We start from the raw sequence: 23,665 nt of genomic DNA on the forward strand, positions 1-23,665 counted from the left end.
TAAAGGGCAGAAAATTGACATTCTGGCTTCCTTCAATGCAGAAATAACATTGATTTGAACTTTAGAGGAGTAGCCATGTTAAGTCTATTTTACAGCAAATCTAAAAAGTGGTTTTATATAAATGCCAATAAACTTACATCCTCAGCTTCCATAGTCAGTAGTATTTCTTTTTGTCATAGAAAACAATGACACCCTGTGAGATGGAGTAATTTTTTTTATCTGAGAGGCAATATGTTGTCTCATCTTCTTAGCCTAGCCTGCTGAGAGAAGACAGCTGGGGGAGGAAGACCTTTCTTATCAGAGGTCTAATTTTTAATCCCAACACCTGGAATCACCCAGTGACAGTTGGAGATTCAGGACAGGGGGAAAAAGAAGGAAGTGTTTTTTTCTTTACAAGGCACATAATTAAATTTGGTTCTCCTTCCCACAACATGTGGAAGTGGCCACCAACTCAGATATCTTTAAAACTAGATTAGACAAATTGACAAAGGATAAGGCCATCAGAGATTACTAGCTGTCATCTTGTGTGACATTTTCACAATCAGAGTCTGTGTGTTTATTCAGTAGAGTTGACAGCTAATTCAAGTGGGAGAGGTGTTATTACACCCATGTCCTACTTGTGGGAGTCCTAATTCCAAATAGCAAGTTTCTAAAGGTAATCACTGTGATTGCCTTGAACACATCCATATTTGCGAGGAGGGGGGGGAAGTGTTGTTATCAGATGCTTGGAAATTGTCAAAATCTTCCCATCCTACCTATTAGTGACATGATTGATGAGGTGCTGCTTGAACATTAAACTCCAACGTTTGACAGTGTTCAGGAGTGCTTGCTTGAAGGGCCGACAATCACTTTGTAGCCAACCATTGAATACTTTGGTATTATCAAACTTGGATACTTCTTCATATAGTTTTTCGTATGTATCAATCTAGGGAGGAAAAAGTTCAGAAAAGAAATGGACCTAGCAGAGGTAGGATTTTTACATAAACCTTCCTGCTGCCTATCTTTTCTAAGGTAGGCAGCATAAACTCTTTCACTGATGGAGAAAATATACGTGACTGGAGAATAAATGTGTGTTACCAAGTGTGCAGTAGTCAACTTTCCATCGCTGCCACAGAATTGAAAAAAAAGATGGGGGGGGGGAAGGCTATCTTTTCTAGGGACAGAGCACCCTCTTCTGGTTATGGATGATTAGCAAAAATACTTTGCAAAAGATGAAGAAAAGGAAGCACAGGTACTCAGGACAAAACCAGTGGTGGGTTTCTACCAGTTTGCCCCCGTTCGGGTGAATCGGTAGCAGCGGTGGCGGGAAGCTCCGCTCACCCACCCGGACATCATCACGGACACTCTGCGCATGCGCAGAACGTTCTGCGCATGCACAGAAGCGCCACACGGAAGCTCACAATTCCAAACCGGTAGCGAAGGTAGGTGAAACCCATTACTGGACAAAACAATTATCAGGTTAAAAAAAAAAAACCCTGCCATTGGGTATTTGTATATTTTATGTGGTGACCATTATTAAAATGTAGAAATTTGAAGAAACACCAGATGCATATTCTTATTCAAATCAATCTTACAGACTGAAGATAGGAATGAGGCAATATTCTAAGAATCAAATTTGGGGCATTATAAAAGAAATAGGGCTGAACAGAGAGAATGACTGAAATGAAGCCACTGAAAGAAAACAGATGATGTACTATTACACACCCTCATTAGCAGTGATGTGGCCATTATGGGGTTAAGGGAACGGGGTAGGAGATATCCCCATAATATTGCACTCTATAGTTTAGTCAAATAAAGAATGGGAGTCTCCCTTGACCCATTCACCCCCTCCTCTTCTAACCTGTAGCTGGAATTGCTCAAGAGTGGGTGCAACATGTGGCAAATACTCCTCCGCATGAGATTCAAGCTCTTCCTGTGTGAGAGCATGGCCAAAAGTCAGGAAGCGCTGCATGAATTCCTGGGGATCATCCATCCAAAGGTAGGAGTATTTTTCGAAAGAGTCTTGATATTCCTCGCCCTGCTTCATGACATTCATCACAATGTTGGCCACTTCCTCCCGCATCTCTATTAGTTCTCCCATATCTTCCAAGTCAGTCTGCAAATATCAAGGACAATACTGGCATTAGGCAATTACATAAAGCAGCTAGTTGCCACCTGTTAAAAAAAGTCATGTGTTGTATTAAATGAAACTTTATGTATTTGTACTTAATAATTAGAATATTCCGGGGTTGCTTCTTTACTATCTACTGAGAAAGAGCTTGTGTTACTTCTTTCATAGTGCCTATCTGTTCCCGCCAGTGATGAAATTCAAATTTTTTTACTACGGGTTCTGTGAGCGTAGCTTGGTAGGCATGGCTTGGTGGGTATGGCAGGGGAAGGATACTGCAAAATCTCCATTTCCACCCTACTCCAAGGGAAGGATACTGCAAAATCTCTATTCCCACCTCACTCCAGGGGAAGGATACTGCAAAATCCCCATTCCCACCCCACTCTGGGACCAGCCAGAGGTGGTATTTGCCGGTTGTCTGAACTACTCAAAATTTCTGCTACCGGTTCTCCAAAACCTGTCAGAAACTGCTGGATTTCACCCCTGGTTCCCACACATTTTTGGTTCTAACCATAGGAGAAATACAAATAATTATGATAGGTGGGGAAAAGTTCCCTTGGGGCACCAATGTGCATTACTTAAATATGTTGCAATGGTTAATATGTTTTTAATAGTAAAAAAGGATTTTTCAAGATAGCTACTGTAATACTGCTGTAATACTGCTGTTGAACTGGGGCAGGGAAGGTCTACATTCAGGTTCCCACTCAATCTTGGAGCTCACTACATCACTCTTCACCCATTGCTATTTCTCATCCCAGCTCACACAATTATTTTGGGGACAGAATAAAGAATGCCTGCAATACTACCTTCCCACAGGAAATGATCACCACTACTACCATCATCAATAGAATAGAATAGAATAGAATAGAATAGAATAGAATAGAATAGAATAGAATAGAATAGAATAGAATAGAATAGAATAGAATAGAATAGAATAACAGAGTTGGAAGGGATCTTGGAGGCTTTCTAGTCCAACCCCCTACTTAGGCAGGAAACCCTACACCACTTCAGACAAATGGTTATCCAACATCTTCTTAAAAACATCCAGTGTTGGAGCATTCACAACTCCTGGAGGCAAGTTGTTCCACTGATTAATTGTTCTGTCAGGAAATTTCTCCTTAGTTCTAAGTTGCTTCTCTCCTTGATTAATTTCCATTGCTTCTTGTCCTGCCCTCAGGTGCTTTGGAGAATAGCTTGACTCCCTCTTCTTTGTGGCAGCCCCTGAGATATTGGAATATGTTATCATGCCTCCCCTACACCTTCTTTTCATTAAACTAGACATATCCAGTTCCTGCAACTGTTCTTCATATGTTTTAGCCTCCAGTCCCCTAATCATTTTTGTTGCTGTTCTCTGCACTCTTTCTAAAGTCTCCACATTCTTTTTACATCATGGCGAACAAAACTGAATGCAATATTCCAAGTGTGGCCTTACCAAGGCATTATAAAGTGGTATTAACACTTGACGTGATCTTGATTCTATCCCTTTGTTTATGCAGCCTAGAACCGTGTTGGCTTTTTTGGCAGCTGCTGAACACTGCTGGCTCATATTTAAATGGTTGTCCACTAGGACTCCAAGATCCCTCTATCCCTCTCACAGTTACTACTATTGAGCAAGGTACCACATATACTATACCTGTCCATTTTGTTTTTCTTGCCTAAATATAGAACCTTACTTTTTTCATCATTGAATTTCATTTTGTTAGATAGTGCCCAGATAGTCTGTCAAGATCCTTCTGTATCTTAAGCCTATCTTCTGGAGTGTTGGCTATTCCTGCCAGGTTGGTGCCATCTGCAAATTTGATGAGTTCCCCATCTATCCGCTTGTCCAAATCATTGATGAAGATATAGAAGAGTACTGGGCCTAAAACAGAGCCTTGGGGTACTCCACTGCATGTTTCCCTCTGTGTAGACACAGTTCCATTGAGGACTACACGTTGAGTGTGGTTGGTCAGCCAGTTACAAATCCATCTGGCGGTGATGCTGTCTAACCCACTTTTTTCTACTTTATCTAGTAGTAGGTTATGGTCTACTTTGTCAAATGTCTTACTGAGGTCCAAGTAAATTATATCGACAGCATTCTTCTGGTCCACTAATTTTGACACTTTGTCAAAGAATGCAATAAGATTAGTCTGGCATGATCTGTTTTTGACAAACCCATGTTGGCTTTTGGTTATTACTTTATTTGCTTCTAGGTGTTCGCTGATTCGTTGCTTGATTATCTTTTCCAGAATCTTCCCTGGTATTGAGGTCAGGCTGATAGGTCTGTAGTTTCCTGGATCTATTTTTTTTTTCCTTTTTTTGAAAATGGGAACTACATCAGCTCTTTTCCAGTCCTCTGGCAGTTCCCTGGTGCTCCAGGATCTTTGAAAGATATAGTCCAGTGGTTCTGAGATCTCATCTGCCAGTTCATTCAGAACCTTGGGGTGTAATCCATCTGGTCCTGGTGATTTGAACTCATCTAGGGTAGACAGGTGCTCACTTACCATTTTCTTCCCTATTTTAACTTGTGTTCCTAATCTGTTTTTTGTGGTGCTGTTTTTGAAGGTTGGACTGTTTTTTCTGTCTTTGTGTAAAGACAGATGCAAAAAACGAGTTAAGTAGTTCTGCTTTCTCCCTGTTGCTTGCCACTTTCTCCCAGCAATGGACCAATTGTTTCCTTGACTTTTTTCTTGTTTTTAACGTGTTGGAAGAAGCTTTTTTTGTTATTTTTTACTTTTGTCACAAGTCTTTGTTCATTGTGAGCCTTAGCTTTCCTCGCTTCATTTTTGCAGGCTCGGGCTATTTGCTGATATTCTGCCTTAGTTATATGCCCCTCTTTCTACTTTTTATACTTGTCCTTTTTGTCTTTCAGTTTGTCAGAGAGTTCTTTATGCAGCCATGCTGGTTTCTTTTTAAACTTGATGTTTTCCTAAAAATAGTACAGGTAGTCCTCGATTTACAATTGAGCCCAACATTTCTGTTGCTAAGTGAGACATTTGTTAACTGAGTTTTGCCCCGTTTCACGACCATTATTGCCACAGGTGCTAAGTGAATTACTGCAGTTAGTATACTAGAGGTATTCACTTGAATTAGAAAATATTGAGACTTTTTCTTTTTTATGAATATTATGGCATGATGTGACAATATGATTCCATAATATGATATATTATGGAAGATGTTCTCAATGTACCTTAGTGAAATAAAGGAGAATAATGCACCAACATTTATTATTTTTTTAGGGAATGTATATACTGTCTCAATCTCCTTAGACTCTCAGCAATTTAGAAGTTACATGTATGTTGGGTAGTAAAATGATACATCAGATCTGATCATCTCTGTCAGTCACTGTTAAATGGTCTATAACTCTTAGTAACAAGGCCATCACCTGAGAGTTTAACAGTTTGGCAGGCTTATTATAGAGAACAGGATACAGTACTCCAGGATCCTGTTCCAAAACTTATTAGAGAAGAGTTCCCCAAACTTTCTGGCTTTGCAGACTGGTGGGGAGGGGGGGAGAGGGGATGGTCCCGCACGATTGGCCTGCAAGCATGTGCGTATGTGTGCAACTCCATTTGCGCAAGCAGCGATCACATGCACCACTGCTTGTGCAAATAGACCGTGCTCCCCGTGCTTGCTTGCTGCTCACGCAAGTGGGGATGCGTGCCCGCACACTTGCTGCCACTTGCAGTTCCAAATGGCTCAAGGGCCACGGCCCAGTAAAAGGCTGCAGCCTGGGGGTTGGATACCTCTGCCTTAAGGAGTTAAAGCTAATATTCAGACCTTGAATTATACTTGGAAACTGACTTGCAGGCAGATGGGAATTTTTTTTCCCATCACATTTGAAGTTTGGAAACTAATGTCAACCAGGATGCAGTAATTCCAATGTTATGAATGTGAAAACATGGCCAAACCAGGAGCAGATATAGCAGATACTCCAAACCATTCCTGGCAACAACCTTGGAGGCATCTGCACTCTGCAGAGCGGCAAAGGAAGAGTTAATAATTTTACATACTTCCATCATTATTGTGATGTAAGCATGTAATTATGGCTTTTGTGTGATGATATCATGCATGCTGCCCCTTTGACATCATCCTAAATTGTTACAGATGTCTTTGCAAAAATTAAAATCCTATCATAACTAATTCTATTAAAATATATGTATTTGTACTGTACATCACGATGATGGCTAGTGAGCTGTCCTAGTGACTCAACCCTCCTTTAATTAAAAAAAAAAAAGGAACAGAAGGATGTCATAATGAGCAGCACCAGCCTATTAATACCAATTTACCATGCTCATGATTTGAGAACTCTTGTTGTGCCTGCTTACTGTTGTGCCCATTAATTGCTGTTGTACCCATTATCTGCTGTTGTGCCCATTATTTGCTGTTGTGCCCATTACTGGTAATTGCTGTTCCTTGGGTGCTCAATTAGAGATTGCCTAAAGAGACATTGTAGAGTCATGGACTACAATTTTCATTTTCAACCCAAGATACATCACTGCATGGTTCTGTCCTCAAAATAGGTATGGAGAAATTGTGGGCCACATTTAATTGTTCTTTAAAATATAAACACTGCTCTTCCTTTGCCCCATCACAAACAATCAGTACTTTGTGTAAAGCCAAGTAGACCTATTTTGATGCCGGCCTCAAGGCATTTTGAACCAAAACAGTAATCAACTCTTGCCTGACTGGTTATCTGTTGTTCTAGATTTATTCAGGTGAAAAAAAGATCCATAGACTTGGACTAACCTTATAGCTGAGCTTCCCTTTTGCCAGTCGCGGTATAAGTTTTGCTGTATCATAGATATCATTCATTAAGTTTTCTACCATTTCCAAAAAACCATGTTCTGCTCCCGCTTCCAGCGATGGACGATACCTTAAATCATCTTTATACAATTCCATCCGTACTTCAAATAATGGGGCAACATTGGCCTGAAAGCACATCGATGCAGTTTTCATTTCCCAGTTTTGAGTCTCATGTTCAAAAAACTTTTTTCCCCTTTTCTACAAGCTCACTGGACTCTTGATCCTATCATTATTGTTATAGTCCTATTTTCAATGTATAAAGCAGACTTGCTTTCACTGAAATGGTATTAAATCATTTTTAAGTATCTGACAATTTAATCAGCAGGTACATAAAGAAGCCAGTATGTTTATGGATCCAAAAGGAAATTATTTCTTTTCTTTATTTGTATTTTGAATCATTCTGATTTCTGTTATTCAGTTTGTTTGAGACTGGTAATAATAAACTGCAGAACAATTGTAAAATGAGGGAAGAGCAGTAGGGGGGAGCAGCAGGACATGTAGTATTTGCTCTCCCCACCTCCCCAATTTTCAAAAGAATCATTCCCATAGGTTTCAGTAGGAGGGGAATATGCATGCAATCTGCCTGGAGTCGATAAGAATTGTAGGCTAGAAGAGGAGTTTTGAACCCAGTAAATCCAAAATTGCTTTTGTATCAGTGTGCCATTTTGAGGACTATTAGACAGCAATTGTGTGTGAGCATGTGTGCGCGCACGTGCACACTCAATAGCACATCTCTTAAAAGTTGGGAATAAAATTTTATTTATTATTTATTTTATTTATTAGTCATATTTCTATGCCGCCCTCTCTCCGAGGACTCTGGGTGGCTTACACGAAAGACAGTATACTAAATAGCATATTGCCCAACAATCTGGGTCCTCATTTTACCCACCTCGGAAGGATGGAAGGCTGAGTCAACCTTGAGCCAGTGAGATTTGATCCGCTGATCTGCTGAACTAGCAGTCAGCCGAAGTATCTGCAGTACTGCACTCTAACCACTGCGCCACCTCGGCTCTTAGAAAACACTTCTGAACCCATGTAAAACTTGAGAGAATACCATCTGAAAAGGTTTGGATTGCTCTGTTGGCTCATTACAAAATATGTGGGCGCTAACCAGGGGTGGGTTCTACTTACCTTTATTACTGGTTTGCAATGGGAGCATGCGTGCGCTCTTCTACACATGCGCAGATCGTCAATTATGACATCTGGGTGGGTGGGCGGAGCCTCCCGCCACTTTTACTACTGGTTCTAAAGAACCGGACAGAACCGGAGCAGCCCACCACTGGCACTAACACATCTTGCTTAATTACTCTTACAGGTAGTCCTCGACTTACCACAGTTCATTTAGTGACTGTTCAAAGTTACAACGGCACTGAAAAAAGTGACCGTTTTTCACACTTATGACCATTGCAGCATTCCCGTGGTCACATGATCAAAATTCAGATGCTTGGCAGCTCATTCATATTTATGACAGTTGCAGTGTCCCAGGCTAATATGATCACTTTTTGTGACCTTCTGACGAGTAAAATCAATGGGGAAGCCAGGTTCATTTAACAACCGTGTCACTCACTTAACAATTGTAGTGATTCACTTAACAACTATAGCAGGAAAAGTCGTAAAATGTGGCAAAATTCCCTTAACAAATGTCTCAGCCACATAAATTATGGGCTATTTTTGTGGTCGTAAGTCGAGGAGTACCTATACTAAAAAAGCCTCTCTGAACACAGAGTTTTCATTTATTGAGTTTTGATGCAAACATCTTCAAATTAGTATGCAAGATTGCTCTCATTAATATCTTTGTGTTTCAAAGGTAGTACTAAAGGGGAAAAAATACTTCTGAAACTTCATTTACTTACATCGGCTGCCATGTTGCTGAGTAGAAACTGCAGTGATTTGCGTATAAACTTAAAGTAACCATCTAAGATTATTTCGTCTATGTATTCTACATAACGAGACCATATTACAGATGTCTTGTCAGCCTTGAACAAGTCTGCATTTTCCTGGAGATAGGAAAAAAAAATATTTCAGAGAAGCAGTGAATCAGGTTTAATCAGATCCTTTCTGTCAATGGTAATTGCTTTAATGGTCATAAAAAGAGCCATTCAGCAATACTTTGCTAACTAGAATTTACCCATACGCGCATGATATCATTTCCGATATGTATTCAGTAAAGAGAAACTATGGAAGAGAATTAAGATATTAAAAATATGCTCACTTTAAGCATATCACATCACATGTAGCTCTGCATCCACAATGATGGCATAACACTGAATAAATAGAGGTAGTCCTTGACTTACAACAGTTCATTTAGTGACCATTCAAAGTTACAACAGCATTGAAAAAAAATTACTTATGACTGTTTTTCACAGTTACAACCTTTCCAGCATTTCCATCATCATGTGATCAAAATTCAAATGCTTGGCAACTGGTTCATATTTATGACCATTGTTATGTCTCAAAGTCATGTGATCATTTTTTGTGACTTCTGACAAGAAAGTCAATGGGGAAGCCAGATTCACTTACAACTGAGTTACTAACTTATTAACTACAATGATTCACTTAACAACTGTGGCAAGAAAGGTTGTAAAATGGTTACAAATGGTTGTAAAATTTCTTAACAACAGAAATTTTGGACTTAATTGTGATCGTAAATCGAAGACTACCTGTATAACAAATTATTTACTATGTAGTGCATTTGGGGCATTGTTCCTTCCCTCCCAAACAGGAACTCCTTCTGCAACATTCCTGCTTTTAAACTAGCACATGCTCCTCTCAGAGCATTGTCTGTTTTTTTTAACCGAGGAGGAGTTGGGGAAATGCTGTCAGCTGTACATTGATTTGCAAGACAATTTCTAGAATAGAAATCTGAAGTAGATACCATAATATGAGCATGCTTGGGATAAAACCAGGCCTTCGTTGCATTTCTGACAGACTGACCAAAATATGCTAAAAAAAGTGCAGCAAGTGGCACTGGTGTGGCCAATTTTATTGCTTATGATGAAAAAATTGAGAGTATTAATGAAGAATAAAAGGAGATAAAGGGTTAAATGTGTGAAATCTCTCTCCCCTCCTCCCTCTATCTCTTTGGTGATGTCAATTGTGGATCTTGGACAAAAATGATCCAGGAAGAAAAAGAAAGGAGAGAAAGTACTGACATTCAAATGGCTGCAGAAAGAGAAAGGATGAGAAGATATTAGTAGACAAATCTCCAAGCAGAATGAATGGGCACAGAAAAGGGGAAGCTTTGTGGAAGAAAAGGAGATCCCACAGCAGTTTGAAAAAAGAGGCCCGCTGGAATGATGTTATGTGTTATGTTAAGTTACGTTTATTATATTTGTATACCGCCCTTCTCCCAAAGGATTCGGGATGGTGAACAGCCAGCAGATAAAATACAGAGAATACAAAAATTAAAACAATATTAAAATCCAATTAAATTAATTTGGCCCACAGTTAAAACACCCCCATATTAAAACTCATAATTTAACAATTTAAAATTAAAACGATTTAAAAAGTTTGGTCAGGTCAGCCTGGCTTGATGAAACAAAAATGTCTTTAAGGCACGGCGGAAAGTGCGCAGATCCGGGATCTGCTGTATCTCCGGGGGCAACTCGTTTCAGAGGTAGGTGCCCCCACAGAGAAGGCTCTCCCCCTGAGGGCCGCCAGCCGACATTGTTTGGCCAACGGCACCCTGAGGAGCCCCTCTCTGTGGGAGCGTACTGGTCAGTGGGAGGCTACTGGCGGCAGAAGGCGGTCTCATAAGTATGATAAAGTGAAAATCTCCATGCATAGGGATGATGGCTGCAAAAAAATAAATAAATGAGAATGAGAGAAAGACATTGTATAATGTGTTCGGAGAGAAAAAGGGGCAAAGAATTATATCAAGTAAAGTGGAGAATGTTTAAAAAAATAAAAGATGCAGCAAAAAAATAGCAGTTTTGATGGAAAACAAGAACTATTTTTGAAGTAGGCCAAGAGGGGCAAAAATGGAGCTTGCAGCAAAATGGATGGAATTAAAAATGAAGGGAGGAAATGATTCAGGATGCTAATAAGTGAGGGAAAAGGAATATTTTAAACATTCACATGGGAATAATAGTAATAAGTTGAAAAGTAGGCTTGAAATGAATTTTATAAGCGCTAGAAGAAGAAAAAATGAATAAAAAGGAAATAATACATGCTGCAAGAACATTGAAAAATTGCCTGGCTGGCGGTGTAGACAGGGTAACTGCAAGAATATTAAAATATAAAAATGATTTTCTTGTGGAATGACTATGCAGTTTATACAAAATATAGCATCTATGTCTGGCAATGGGTAGTGCATAATATGTGAACAATTGCAAAGAATGCTTGTCCAAAGAAACAAAAACAGCTGTATAAACAACTGTATTCCTGTCTGCTTTCCTATAGGGAAGAGTTGGGATGTCAGGAGAAAGTAAGCTGAATGCAGTGAAAATAGAAATTTAAAATTAGCGTGGTAAATCAAGAAGAGCAATGTTAAGACTGAATGGATGTTACACGAACTTGGATTGAATTAAAAAATAATGATTGGTACAACAAAAAGAATGTTTAGGCAGTTCTGCCATTATACAGGGAAGGGATGAGGCATGAGGGTCACAAAGCAAAATACGATGAGAAGATTGAAAATGCCTGGTTGTTGGTTTTTTTTAGCTTTTTAAACCTCTAACAAAAGAAAAGAAAAATGGACAAGATAAAGCAGGAGTTCCAATTTTTGTTAAAGAATAAAAGCCAGAGAATAGAACTTTGTTTTGCAGGCCTGTTCAAATTGGGTGTCTCTAGGACAGGGGTGTCAAACTCGAATTCATTGGGAGCCACATTAGGGTTGTATTTGACCTCGGGAGGCCAGGATGGCCATGGCCAGCTCAATGTCGCATGTGTTGGGGGCGCCTTTGGTGGCCCGAGTGCTCTGCCAGCGAAAACGGGCTTCTGAGCTCTGTTTTTGGCTGTGCCAGCTTCCTGCAACCCTCTGCCAGCAAAAACAGAGCCAGCGGCCCTCCCGATTTCCGTTTTCGCTGGCAGAGGTACCATGGGCGGGTACTTCGCTGTTTCCAGGTCAGCCCCATAGGCCAGATCTAACCACCCCGCGAGCCACATTCAGCCTGCATGCCTTGAGTTTGACATCCCTGCTCTAGGATATATATGGTTTATAGGCTATAAAAATGTATATTTAAATTTTTACTTGTAGCAGTTTCTTATTTGTACATATATATTAAGTTATGAACATTTAATACAAATCAATGTTTTCTTTCCTGCTCATACAGAAGAAGCCACCTTATCTGCAGTGGAAATTTAAGGATTTGCTTTGAGTAACATGGCTCTGGTCTGGCTTCATGTGAGCAGAAAGAATATGATCAAGAAAAGAGAAATTCCAATTCTATATTATGAACTTCCCTTGTACTACAATCACTTTTACAATGTCACTTCAGGAACAGAGCTAGAATGCAAATAACAGCTGAACGCCAGTTGTTAGTGGCATTCACTACATGGACAGCAGAGGCTAAAATACGTATTTTCTCAAAGGCCCACTTACAGAAAACCCAGAAAATATTATGTCTCTGATGCCATTAATGAAACTTAATGGCCCATAAATAAATAAATAAATAAATGATACTGTTTGATGCTTATCATGTTCCTTTCATTCATGAATACAAGTATTTATATGGAAGGTTACAGATTTGACTGGTGGAAATGTGAGGCTGAACAAAAATTATTTGGCTGAGAGAGGTTACATATTTAAAAAAACAAATTAAAATCTTTTTACTGTACCTTTTTACTTGAACCTCCTGTGAATGTGAACTCAATGTTATTCAAGGGTTTACTTTGCGGTTCAATTAGCAAAATAACAGTTATTCAATAGTCTGGAGCAGTTTTATTGTTTAAGCACTCTTTACAGCTACTTGAGTATTTTAAAATCATTTTGTAAATTGCCTTACGAATCTTCAAAATGAAGACTATAAATGCTCTAAATCAATGACTTAAAACAAATATTGTGGTTTCCTACCTCCAAAGTATCTTAGTTTGGTACTTCACACATTACAAGGAGTACACATATCTCAGGCTAACATCCTCCACTGAACAAAGACCTCCAAAAGTAGCCAGTAATAATATAGTTTCAAAAATAAACATTCGTATTATATAAAGTATGTGATTGTAGCCACATAGGGTGCAAAGGAAGGGCTGAAGTTCAAGAATAATGCACATACTTTACATGCAAAAAAATCTCAGATTTAATCCGTGCGGTATCTAAGTAAGGTTCATAAAGATTACCATAACCAGTGTAGGCAATACTATGGACAACACTGAAAGAGATGAAGTCATAATGTGATATGATAAAACTATTTCCTATGTTCCTGAAGATGTATAAAAACTAGTGTGGTTGACAAACATAATATTCAACAAATGGTCCACATTACTATGAAAACTATCTTTCTCTCACTCCTTCATACCTCCACCATACTCTGGATCTTCTGCCCCGCATCTTTGATTGCTGCATAGCGTTTGTTTATATTTGTTTGTCTTCCATCTAGATCAAGAAGGGCTGTCTCTTTGTTGTCTTTCCTTTCAAACAAAGGACTAGCTGACCATTCCTGTAAGAAAAAACAGGATAAGACGAAACTCCTTTAGAGCAGTTGTCACAAATAAATCCGTAGCCAATGCAATCCTGGGTTGCATTAACAGAGGGATAGAATCAAGATCACATAAAGTATTAGTACCACTTTATAAAGCCTTAGTAAGACCATATTCTAAGTGTGGTCTTACTAACACTTTATAAAGCGGTCACCATATTATTAAAAAAAGAGAGACTCTGGAAAGAGTGCAGAGTAGAACAACAAAGATGATTAGGAAGCTGGAGGTTAAAACATGAAGAAAGGTTGTAAGAATTGGGTTTATCTAGTCTAGTAAAAAGGGCTAGGGGTGATTTGATAGCAGTGTTCCTCAATATTTGAGGGGCTGCCATAAAGAAGAGGGGGTCAACTTTTTTGTAAAGTACCAGAAGGCAAGACAAGAAACAATTGATATAAACTAATCAAAGAGAGAAGCAACCTAGAACTAAGGAGAAATTTCCCAGTAGTGAGAACAATTAACCAATGAAACAGCTTGTCTTCAAAACTTGTGAGTGCTCCATCACTGGAGGCTTTTAAGAAGAGACTGGGCAGCCACTTGTCTGAAATGGTACAGGAGGTTGGACTAGAAGACTTCCAAGGCACCTTCCAACTCTGTTATTCTGTCATTCTATTTTCTTAAAACTAAAAATCAAGGAGCCTCCTTTTTAAGAAACAGGATAAGAAATTCTTGCACAGCAGTTATCACAAATAAAACTGTAGCAGAACAAAATTAAAATCAAAGAACCTCCCTTTTTTAAGTGTCTGGTAGCAATGCTTTACTCACTTGCATAAGCTGTCCGATATTCTCCACATTTAATTTGGTTTTTTGAATTCTTGTCTCTAAATCATACAAAACATTTCGCATCTCTTGAATATAATCCATAACATCTGGATGGTTAATAGAAGGGAAACTTAGTTAGTAGCTAGTCTATCATTTCCCATGGATTTAATATCTAGTTCCCACACTTTTATTGCCGAAATAGACCAGTACTTGATATCATGGCACTAGAAACAAAAGGCCATAAGAACATAAGAATGGCACTGCTGGCTCTTCTAAGCAAATTGGATGTCTCTGATTGTCCTTGCTAGAAAGAGACACACTAATATTCCTCTCCTGCCATTGCTTCCTGCAACTGATATTTGGAGGCACAGTCCTCCCCCCCCCCCGCAGTTTGGAAATAGTTTCAAGGCAGATCCCAGCTTGTAATAGATAAATGTACCTTCATTACTCCAAAACAGATTGGTCTCAGCTTTCTCTAGGCCAACATCAATTTCTTCCAACTCAGTTTCAACCAGAGGAAGTTCTACTGGTAAAATTGTTCTCTTGATCTAAAAATAGGCAGTTTATTTCAGGATGCATTCTTAGCTCATTTTGTAGATATATGGTATTGTCTTGATAGTGGCATATTTTGTTTTAGTCCTTATTGTAAACATTCAGTAAGTTCAAGAAAACCTGTGAAGCTTTTGAGCCCATGGCAATAAGGCCAAGTGCTTATTTCAGGGTTCAAAAAAAAATATTAGACAAGGTCTTATTTTCAGGGAAACACAGTGTGTGTGTGTGTTTGTGTGTGTGTGTGTATGTGTGTGTGTGTGTGTAAATACACACACACACACACACACACACACACACACACACACTATATATATATACATACATACATTATATATACATAAAATTAAAATCTCGGGTGTTTTCCTGCATCATATTAACATGACGTGGGAAAACACCCGAGATTTTAATTTTTTGCATATACACACCCGCAATAACTTAAGAAGGCAGATATAGATAGATAGATAGATAGATAGATAGATAGATAGATAGATAGATAGATAGGTATAAATTTTAAGTATGTATATATAATATTATAAGAGCCGTGGTGGCGCACTGGTTAGAATCCAGTACTGCAGGCTACATCTGGTGACTGCTAGCTGCCTGCAGTTAGGCAGTTTGATCCTGACTGGTTCAAGGTTGACTCAGCCTTCTATCCTTCTGAGGTCAGAAAAATGAGGACCCAGGTTGTTGGGGGCAATATGCTGACTCTGTAAATTGCTTAGAGAGGGCTGTAAAGCACTGTGAAGCGGTATATAAGTCTAACTGCTATTGCTTATATGCAGTACAAGTTTTTATTTGCAGGGCTGAATTGTGAAAAAAAACCCAGGCTGCTGCTTTCTTATAATACCTTCCAATTTATTCACATAATGAATGGATGGATACATGAAATTGTTCCTCATTTACCTAACAAAGAAAGATGTGTTATGCTTCTTTATAATCTAATGGAGTTAAGGGAGGGAGGGATTTGTCTTAAAAGGGATCAGAGGAAGAAAATGGGAAGCTGTTAAGATTATAACAAAAAGCAAGAAGAAAATATGACACTGGGAGACAGTTGCGACAGGATTTGATTACTCCGACCATCTTCTAGTTCTGAAAGCCTAGATAAAGTACTCTGAGTTTTTTATTGCTGAATGCCAAGTCAGGCATTGAAAAATAGCCACTCAGGTCTGGTTTCGGAATGACTCTGCATCACAGAGACAGGTTGGGTAACATTCGAAGAAATAATTACTTCAAGCTTAGCCTGATGGGAGGCAGATTTCCAATCATCTGTTGTGATCTTTTCCATCATTCTGTGTGTGTTTGGGACAGATTCTATTTTCAGCCTCCCTTCCCAACCATCTGAATGTGTAGCCTGAGAAATGTACCAAAGTTCCCTAGGCTTGCTTTTTTTGGTAGATTTACCATTTGCTCTGACTATCTGAAACTACTGTGTAAGATGGGGTCCAGGATGATGTCCAAATTAGCATCTGGTACTATTTATCAATCAAAGTATACTTGATTCCAGTTTTCTGTGCTTGGTGGCATAAAAGTTAGGCTTAATAATTCTGTTGTGATGGACTGATCATTACCTAAGGAATGAATCATTATTCAGACCATCATTTACTGTGACTCACAGCTTCTACAGATTAGCAACTAATGAAATTGGTTGAACTCAGAAAGATGGATTTGAATGATTTCTAGTAGATTCCAGACACAACTCAAAGACTGTTGATGAACTATTAATTGTCTTGAGGCCTATCTGAAAGACAACAGAGTTTGCCTAGTTTCTAAGATCCTTGGGATCTTTTCATGAACCTCTCATCCATAGAGGGGGCTTTCTCAATGGTTACTAAATCAAGAATGAGCTGCTAGGGAAGATATATCATTCCCAGTCCACTGATGGGCAACCACATTTTGATTAAGACAAGCTATTTGACCTTAAATTAACAAGATGTTGAAAAAAGATTGATGTGTGTGATATAATTAATGTCTTACTGATGCCCTTTTCTTTGAATCTTTATGAATCTTAATGCTTTAGTTCCAACTTTATTTTATCTCCATTTTATTGTTAGCCATACTGACCTCTATTTCTAGTGAACGAGTGTGATTTATAATCAGGCAGTTCATAAATAAATACCTTATTGTACCAGCCAACAATTAGATCTAAATTGTCCACAAGCTTCTGGAAAATTGCACTCTGAGAGAAGAGGGTGCCAGCACTGTCTGGAATTTCTTTTTGTTGCTGAAAGTTCAGGTACTTGACTTCACGGAGAACAGCTACGAGCTGTATAGGAATGCAGCCGTGAGAAATAAGTGTTTTTGCAAATATACAGTAGAAAACAAAATTGAACTAAAAATGTGATGGGCTTTTGGCTGGATATGCTTGTAATACAACAGGTAGCATGTAAATGAAGAGGGATGAACCAATCTAGTTTTATCCATTTCTATAATGTTCAAATATGTTCAAATCCATTTCCACATAAAGCTGTGTGTAGCTAATATTTAAGTCTGATTGCTATTCATGTTGCTGAGGAAACTTCCCTTTCAATGCAAAGAACAGCTCTAAGGATCCAAAATAGGGGATAATAGTAGCTAAGGCCCATCTCCTCTCATCCCAAGGTTTCAGCCTGTATAAGGAACTCTTACAGGTTTTACTGAGTAGCAAAAGAATTTGGATATTCAGGAATCAAATAAATAACATATCATCTGATGTACCAGTACAATCAAGGTCCTGTAAAGCTTGAAAGCTCATAAGCAATCTAATCTATGTCATTTAAACAGAATTAATTTCAAAATCCTGTAAGGTTATTCTTTCTGCTATATAACAGACTATCATTTTGGGAAAGATTCTACTAAGATCAGTCATTGCATACTAAAGAAGCATCATACAGAGATGTTGGATCATGCCCATCATTCCCAGACAGAAGAGTGAGTGCTGATTGAGAATCAGGGGAACTGTAGTCCTATATATCTATAGTCTGCCATTTTGGAGAAGGCTAAAAACTTGAAGTCAAACTGACCATTGAACTGAAATGACACTAACATGTTTCTGCTTTCTTTACCAACCTCTTTGCTGAAGTTGACACTAATAAGTCTTGTTTCTGGATCTCTTTGGATCAATGGTTGCTCTAGATTAAACTGGCAGTCTCTATCAACTCTGGCAATCCACTCTGCATAAATTCTTTCACGGTAACCTTTCAGCAAACGTATCATTTCATCATATTTTCCGTATATCAGTTTGGCTTCAGAACTGACCATTACCCTGCAAAGAGGAAAGAAATCCCTCAGTTCCAGAAGGGAAATAGAATTTAATTAACATTAGCTTGAACAAAGCTAATAGCTTGTAATTCTACTCCAGGGAAAATATTACTAAAGACTGGACAGTCGGTAATGACAGATAGTTACTTACGGATGATCAATGCTATGCAACTCTTTCCTTGGGATCTGCAATCGTTCCTGGAGTTCTAAAGCCCATTTCAGTTGCCCAGCAACAGGTGGCATATTTTTGCTAATGGGAGGCACATGATCTCCAGTTTGAGTAGCCTCTATCTGGGCATCATACAAAATCTTTGCATTGTCCAATTCAACATCAAACATCTCCAAAAGTGTAGTGTAGTGGGGAGCAGCATCTGCTTTGATCAATGGTCGTTCCAACAGAGATGAAAACATATGGATTTGCTGGAGAAGAAAAATAGTATGAATAAGTGTGTGTGTTTTATGTACATATATACACATAGGGAATGTGTCCCTTATCTTTCAATATACATCTGCAGAAACTTTTTGAGGTTCTTTAAGAAGTTATTCCTAGCCATACTTCTTAGTATGCTACTTCATCCCCAATGACACCATTCTGTGACTAGTATTAAGTATGTTCAGATCCATATTAACAGTGCCAATAAAATTGCTGAGATGAACAACAGTACTTAAGAGAATTACCATGCAAACTTATGTGTGAGTATTAAGAAGTAAGCACTGATGATATTAATGGCACTAACCTGCATGGTAAATGGATAAATAGGATTGGAATCTTTCAGATAACAAATGCCTGCACAAAATAATATTGGTTCCACTGTCTTCTTTTGTGTTGTAATAGGATTTGCAAGTTATTGAAGACATACAAGAAAGTGTGAACCAAGGTAACCATGGAAAGGATGCAAGGAATGCAACAGCACAAATAACAATGCCTCCATTGTGCTATATTCAGAGTGAAAGCTACTATCTGTCTCTTTCCTTGCGCTGTTTGGCCTTTAGGAATCTATTTCCTACACAAAGAAACTGGGACACAACATATGATTTGTGCAGCATGAATCAAACTGTTTGTTCTTTCAAATATATTTCCCCCATTCATGGTAATAATGCTTTATTGCTATCTTATGGTTTTAGCAATTCTAAAATTTTGTAGCTATCATAAAAACAATCAGAGCTCAGCCAGGCAATTCCTTTTTCAAAAAACCCCAAAAAGGTTCAGCATCATCTTACAAAATTTGTCTCTACTCCAAGTACTAACTCTTTTTGCAACAACTTGTTGTTTCTTTTGTTGTCTACCAATATAATGGGGATAAAAATGCTCATAGAAGTATGGGTGAATTGATATTTTTGTCCATGTAAACACTATATCATTTTTCACTGTTTTCGTCAAAACGATACCCTTACATCAGTATTTTTCAAACTGCTTATCAGACAAGAGAAATTTTAAATGTAACAAAAGAACAGCCCATTTCTTGAAACTGTATTTTACTGATGATGATAGTAATGGAATGGAATATACTATGAACAAGTTTACATACATTTCAAATCTGTATTAACTTCTGATAAATCTTTTAAAATCCTAATTATAATTAGGATATAATTGAAAGCAGTGAGATTTCATTTACCCATTTCTTGGTCACAGGATCTTGATCTGGACTGTTAATAAAATCCATAAAATTCATGATTCTATGTGAAAGAAATCTGGTGTTTCCAGTTGCAGATATTGTAAGATGAAGACCATGTTAGTCTATGGTAGCCAATAACAAAAAAATTCTGGTAGTGACTTTTCAGCCTAACATATTTGCTTAATAGCCAAAATTATTTTACTAACCTCAGAAGGATGGAAGGCTGAATCAACCTTGAGCCTGGTGAGATTCTATCTGCCAAATTGCAGGCAGCTGGCAGGCAGCAGAAGTAGCCTGCAGTACTGCATTCTAACCACTGTGCAACCGCAACTCACACCTACTACCAGGGTGTTAGATAAGAAATAGGTAAAGCTTCACAAGAATATGGGTACCTTGACAGCTGATTCAAAACTGGAACAATCAATAAATCCTTGATAGAAAATGGTGCCCAATCGCCTATCCAAATCCTGGATTTTGATCTCAAATTGTGCATAATCTCCATCAAATTGCTTTAAATAACAAAAGTAATAGACTAAATTAAATCAGGCAATATCTATATATGTGGATTTGCAGAAGTTATTAATTTTCACTCCCAATCAGAGAAACATTTGGGCCAATTTATATTACCAAAAATGAATTTGTTGCTCTAACAATTATAAACACCAGGATTTCCTAGGCTATACCAAGTGAATAATTAATCAGTTTTATTACTACATCTGTTTTCTGTCATAAAAGGACCAACCTCATCTGCTGGATCTAATGGATCATATTTGCATTCTGCAAAAACTTTCACATGTTCAAGAACCTCTTCGTAAATTTGGAACACCAAACTCCCTAGGATGTTGCCTCTCACACCTCCCAGTTCAATTTTCTCCAATTTCAGAAATTCAATTGCAGTCATGTAAAGTTCCTTAAAAAGACAATAACTACATTATTTTTTTTAAAAAAAAAATATTTTTAAAAGTGCTATTGTTCACAAAACAATTTTCTCTAATTTCAGAATTTAAAAAAATGGAGTAGGACTTAAAAGCTTAGATTTTTATAACTACTGATACATTATAGAAATAATCTGCTTTTTCTATAAGAATATATCATTATATGCCAATTATTATTGCAGTCCTTTCCTATTTTATAGCAGCTACTTAATTCCTACCTCAATGGTCTTCAATCTGTGAAAAAATAAATTCATTCTTGTAAAGACAAGAGTAGAAGGAAATTCCCAGTACTGAGGTTCTTTATCCTGAAACATAAATAAAAATATTTTATTTATTAAATTCATTTATCATCCATCTTGCTGCAATACTCAATATCAGGTCTCAAAAAAAAAAAAAAAAAAAAAAAAAAGAGGTAGGAAATGTTTCCAGAACTTGGCTTCTTAAATTCTTTCCAATCTATGTTACTGGGAGGCACCTTTAATGAAATAATGTGATTTGTGTGACTGCTCTTTCTTTCCAAGGTATGCACATGGGTGATAGAAAGATGATCCAATCATGGTAGATGAATATATGTTGCCTCTATATATGTGTTTCAGCAATTTAACTGTCCCATATCCTAATACCTTCTTTCTATGAATTAATCCGGTTAAAGTTTTTGTGAGAATCTTGCTTTTTGATTGTAAGTAGCTGGTGAAGGCTGAATTCTTGGCAACGGGATACATTTGCCAATTTATCTCTAAATTCATTAGGGCATATATTTCCTGACAAAGGAAGTACATGCAGATGCTGTATAGAGACAGTCCTCCATTAATGACCACTTGTTCAGCAACTGCTTGAAGTTAATGAGGAAATTTATGGCTGGTCCTCGAATTTGCAGCTATTGCAGGGTCCCCCCCAAGATGCATGATGACAATTTGGGAACTTGGCAATTGGCATACAATTCCGATATTGGCAGCATTCTGTTGGTGTATAATTGTCATTTGTGACCTTCACCCCTGGCTTTTGAGAAGAAAAACAATGGGGAAGCCACAGGAAGTCACAAATTATGGTCATATGACATAATGCTTAACAACTGGAACTGCCAGGACTGCCATTGTATGTTGACACAGTCATGTGATTTTTTTCACTTTGTGAGCACAATGCTTAGCAACAAAGTTCCCAGTGCCAATTATAGTCATTAACTAAGGACTTCCTATGCGATACTAATACTTTGCAAACCGCCCTCTTCTTTCCCATGCTCTGAGAAGTTTACAGTAATATTCCCTCTAAGATTCATCAGAGTTTGCTGCTCTTACTGTTGTGGCTAACCTTAAAAAAAGAAGGCATTATATCTGTGGAGCAAAGGTCATAGGTCTTGTAGAGTTTCTCAATCACTGCAATGGCCACCTTGATTCCAGATAAAACCTCCTCAATTTCGCCTTGCAAGCCTTTCAGCACTTCCTCGGGACTCAAAAAGTTGCGTGTCTAAACAGGAAGAGAGGCAAACAAAGATGAACAGGGCTTATAAAACAAGACATTGTAACTGAAATGTCATTAACCACTTGGCAATCAATGGTGTCATGCTTTTTTTTTTTGAATTTTTAAAAAATTTCTCATAAACATGTCTTGAATGTACAGTCTCTTATCCATTGTTAATCATACATATTCCCTTTTAGTTCATTCTTCATCCTAAAAAAATTGAGTATACTCGGGGTTGCGCTTCTACCATTCCTTCTCCCGTATTTTACAGCAATCCTTCTTCTCCTTCTCCTTTCTTTCCCTTCCCTCTCTTCTTCTATCCTCTTTTACTTTCTTCTTTCCTCCTCTCCTTCCCCTCCTCTCCTTCCCCTTCCTTTCGCCCACTCCTCCCTTCTTCCTCCCTTTCTAACCTTCTCTCCAACTTTTATTTCCCCTCCCTTTCTTCCTCTCCTTTTCCTTTTCTTCTGTTCCTCTCTCTCCTTCCACTCTTCTCCCCGCCTATCTATCCCTCTACTCCTCTTTCCATTCTCTCTTCATTGTTGTATTCATTTTCAATTCAATATTTTCGAAAGTGGTATCTGAGCAACCCCGATTTTCTATTTATATATACTTTCTTTTCATTTTTTTCAATTTTACTGATTTCATACATATCATCATAAATGTAGATTTATATAGTAACACTTTTTTCCTTCCCCCCCCCCTCCTTCCCCCTTTTCCATTTACACAAGTGTCATCTGGGTTTCTATTCCTTTTTTGTCTTCTCTTTCATTTACTTTTACCCTAATTTATTAATCCCTATCTAATTTATTAATTATTCATATTTCTTTTCTAACCATGGTGTCATGCTTGAAGGATTGTTTCAGTATCATAGTTACCAGATGAAAGTCTCCTTTGTTTATGTTGGTATTTCAGCATGGAACTGGACTATCTGGTAGAAGAAATGTCTCAGATTTGCTTGTGGAATAGCAATGGCAAAGAGTAGAAAGCAGAGTTTATGAGAGAAGGCCCAGAGCTGTTGACAGGGTAAAGATTCCCCATCCTGGATCTACCTATTCTCTTCTCTTCTCTGGATGAAATGTTCAGACATAATCTGGAATGCTTCTCTCACAGTGCTTCTTCACTGGCAAATTATTGGGGTTGATTTGCACAGTCCCTAAAGTCCTTATTTAGTTTCAGGGCAAATTGTTTTCATATAAACTGGAGCCCACACCCTGAATGCACAAGGGGCTTTGATGGCATAATTAATCATATGCAAGATTGTCTTCCATCTGTAACATTGCAGATCAAGGAAGCTTGCTCCTTCGTTTTTTCCTTTGATTGGTCAAATAAAAATGCTGGACAACATTAATTCAATCTTGAATTAACTGAAATAATTTCTAAAAACTTCTATTGAACCATAAGAATAAATTGTAAGAAAAAGAAAAAACCAATCACAGCATTTTTGGATACTTCAAATCTGAATGACTTTTAGTATTATTGTCCTGGTTCATGACATCCACTCTTTCTCTTGAATGCCCAATGCAAGGGAGCATGCCGTAAAGAAAGTGGGTAAGAGTGATGATATTCCCCTTAATTCT

At 38.0% G+C, this 23,665-nt stretch overlaps 1 protein-coding gene across 1 annotated transcript in view; it reads right to left on the reverse strand.

The window, feature by feature from the left end:
* DNAH17 (dynein axonemal heavy chain 17) overlaps nt 1–23,665 on the reverse strand; it is a 135,903-nt gene that overhangs the window by 105,408 nt on the left and 6,830 nt on the right. Inside the window, exons 7-20 of the mRNA XM_070937666.1 lie at nt 21,939–22,094; nt 20,849–20,935; nt 20,438–20,605; nt 20,088–20,204; nt 18,231–18,499; nt 17,888–18,083; nt 16,959–17,105; nt 14,730–14,838; nt 14,294–14,397; nt 13,351–13,491; nt 8,746–8,889; nt 6,836–7,018; nt 1,841–2,095; nt 756–925 (exon numbers count right to left, since the gene is read on the reverse strand). Coding sequence (XP_070793767.1) covers nt 756–925; nt 1,841–2,095; nt 6,836–7,018; nt 8,746–8,889; nt 13,351–13,491; nt 14,294–14,397; nt 14,730–14,838; nt 16,959–17,105; nt 17,888–18,083; nt 18,231–18,499; nt 20,088–20,204; nt 20,438–20,605; nt 20,849–20,935; nt 21,939–22,094 — 2,246 coding nt within the window. The remainder of the gene's footprint in view (nt 1–755; nt 926–1,840; nt 2,096–6,835; nt 7,019–8,745; nt 8,890–13,350; nt 13,492–14,293; nt 14,398–14,729; nt 14,839–16,958; nt 17,106–17,887; nt 18,084–18,230; nt 18,500–20,087; nt 20,205–20,437; nt 20,606–20,848; nt 20,936–21,938; nt 22,095–23,665) is intronic.

The sequence above is a fragment of the Pituophis catenifer genome, unplaced genomic scaffold (assembly GCF_029215685.1).
Source record: "Pituophis catenifer annectens isolate HBS135680 unplaced genomic scaffold, rPitCat1.0.hap2 SCAF_2, whole genome shotgun sequence".
NCBI lineage: Eukaryota > Metazoa > Chordata > Lepidosauria > Squamata > Colubridae > Pituophis > Pituophis catenifer.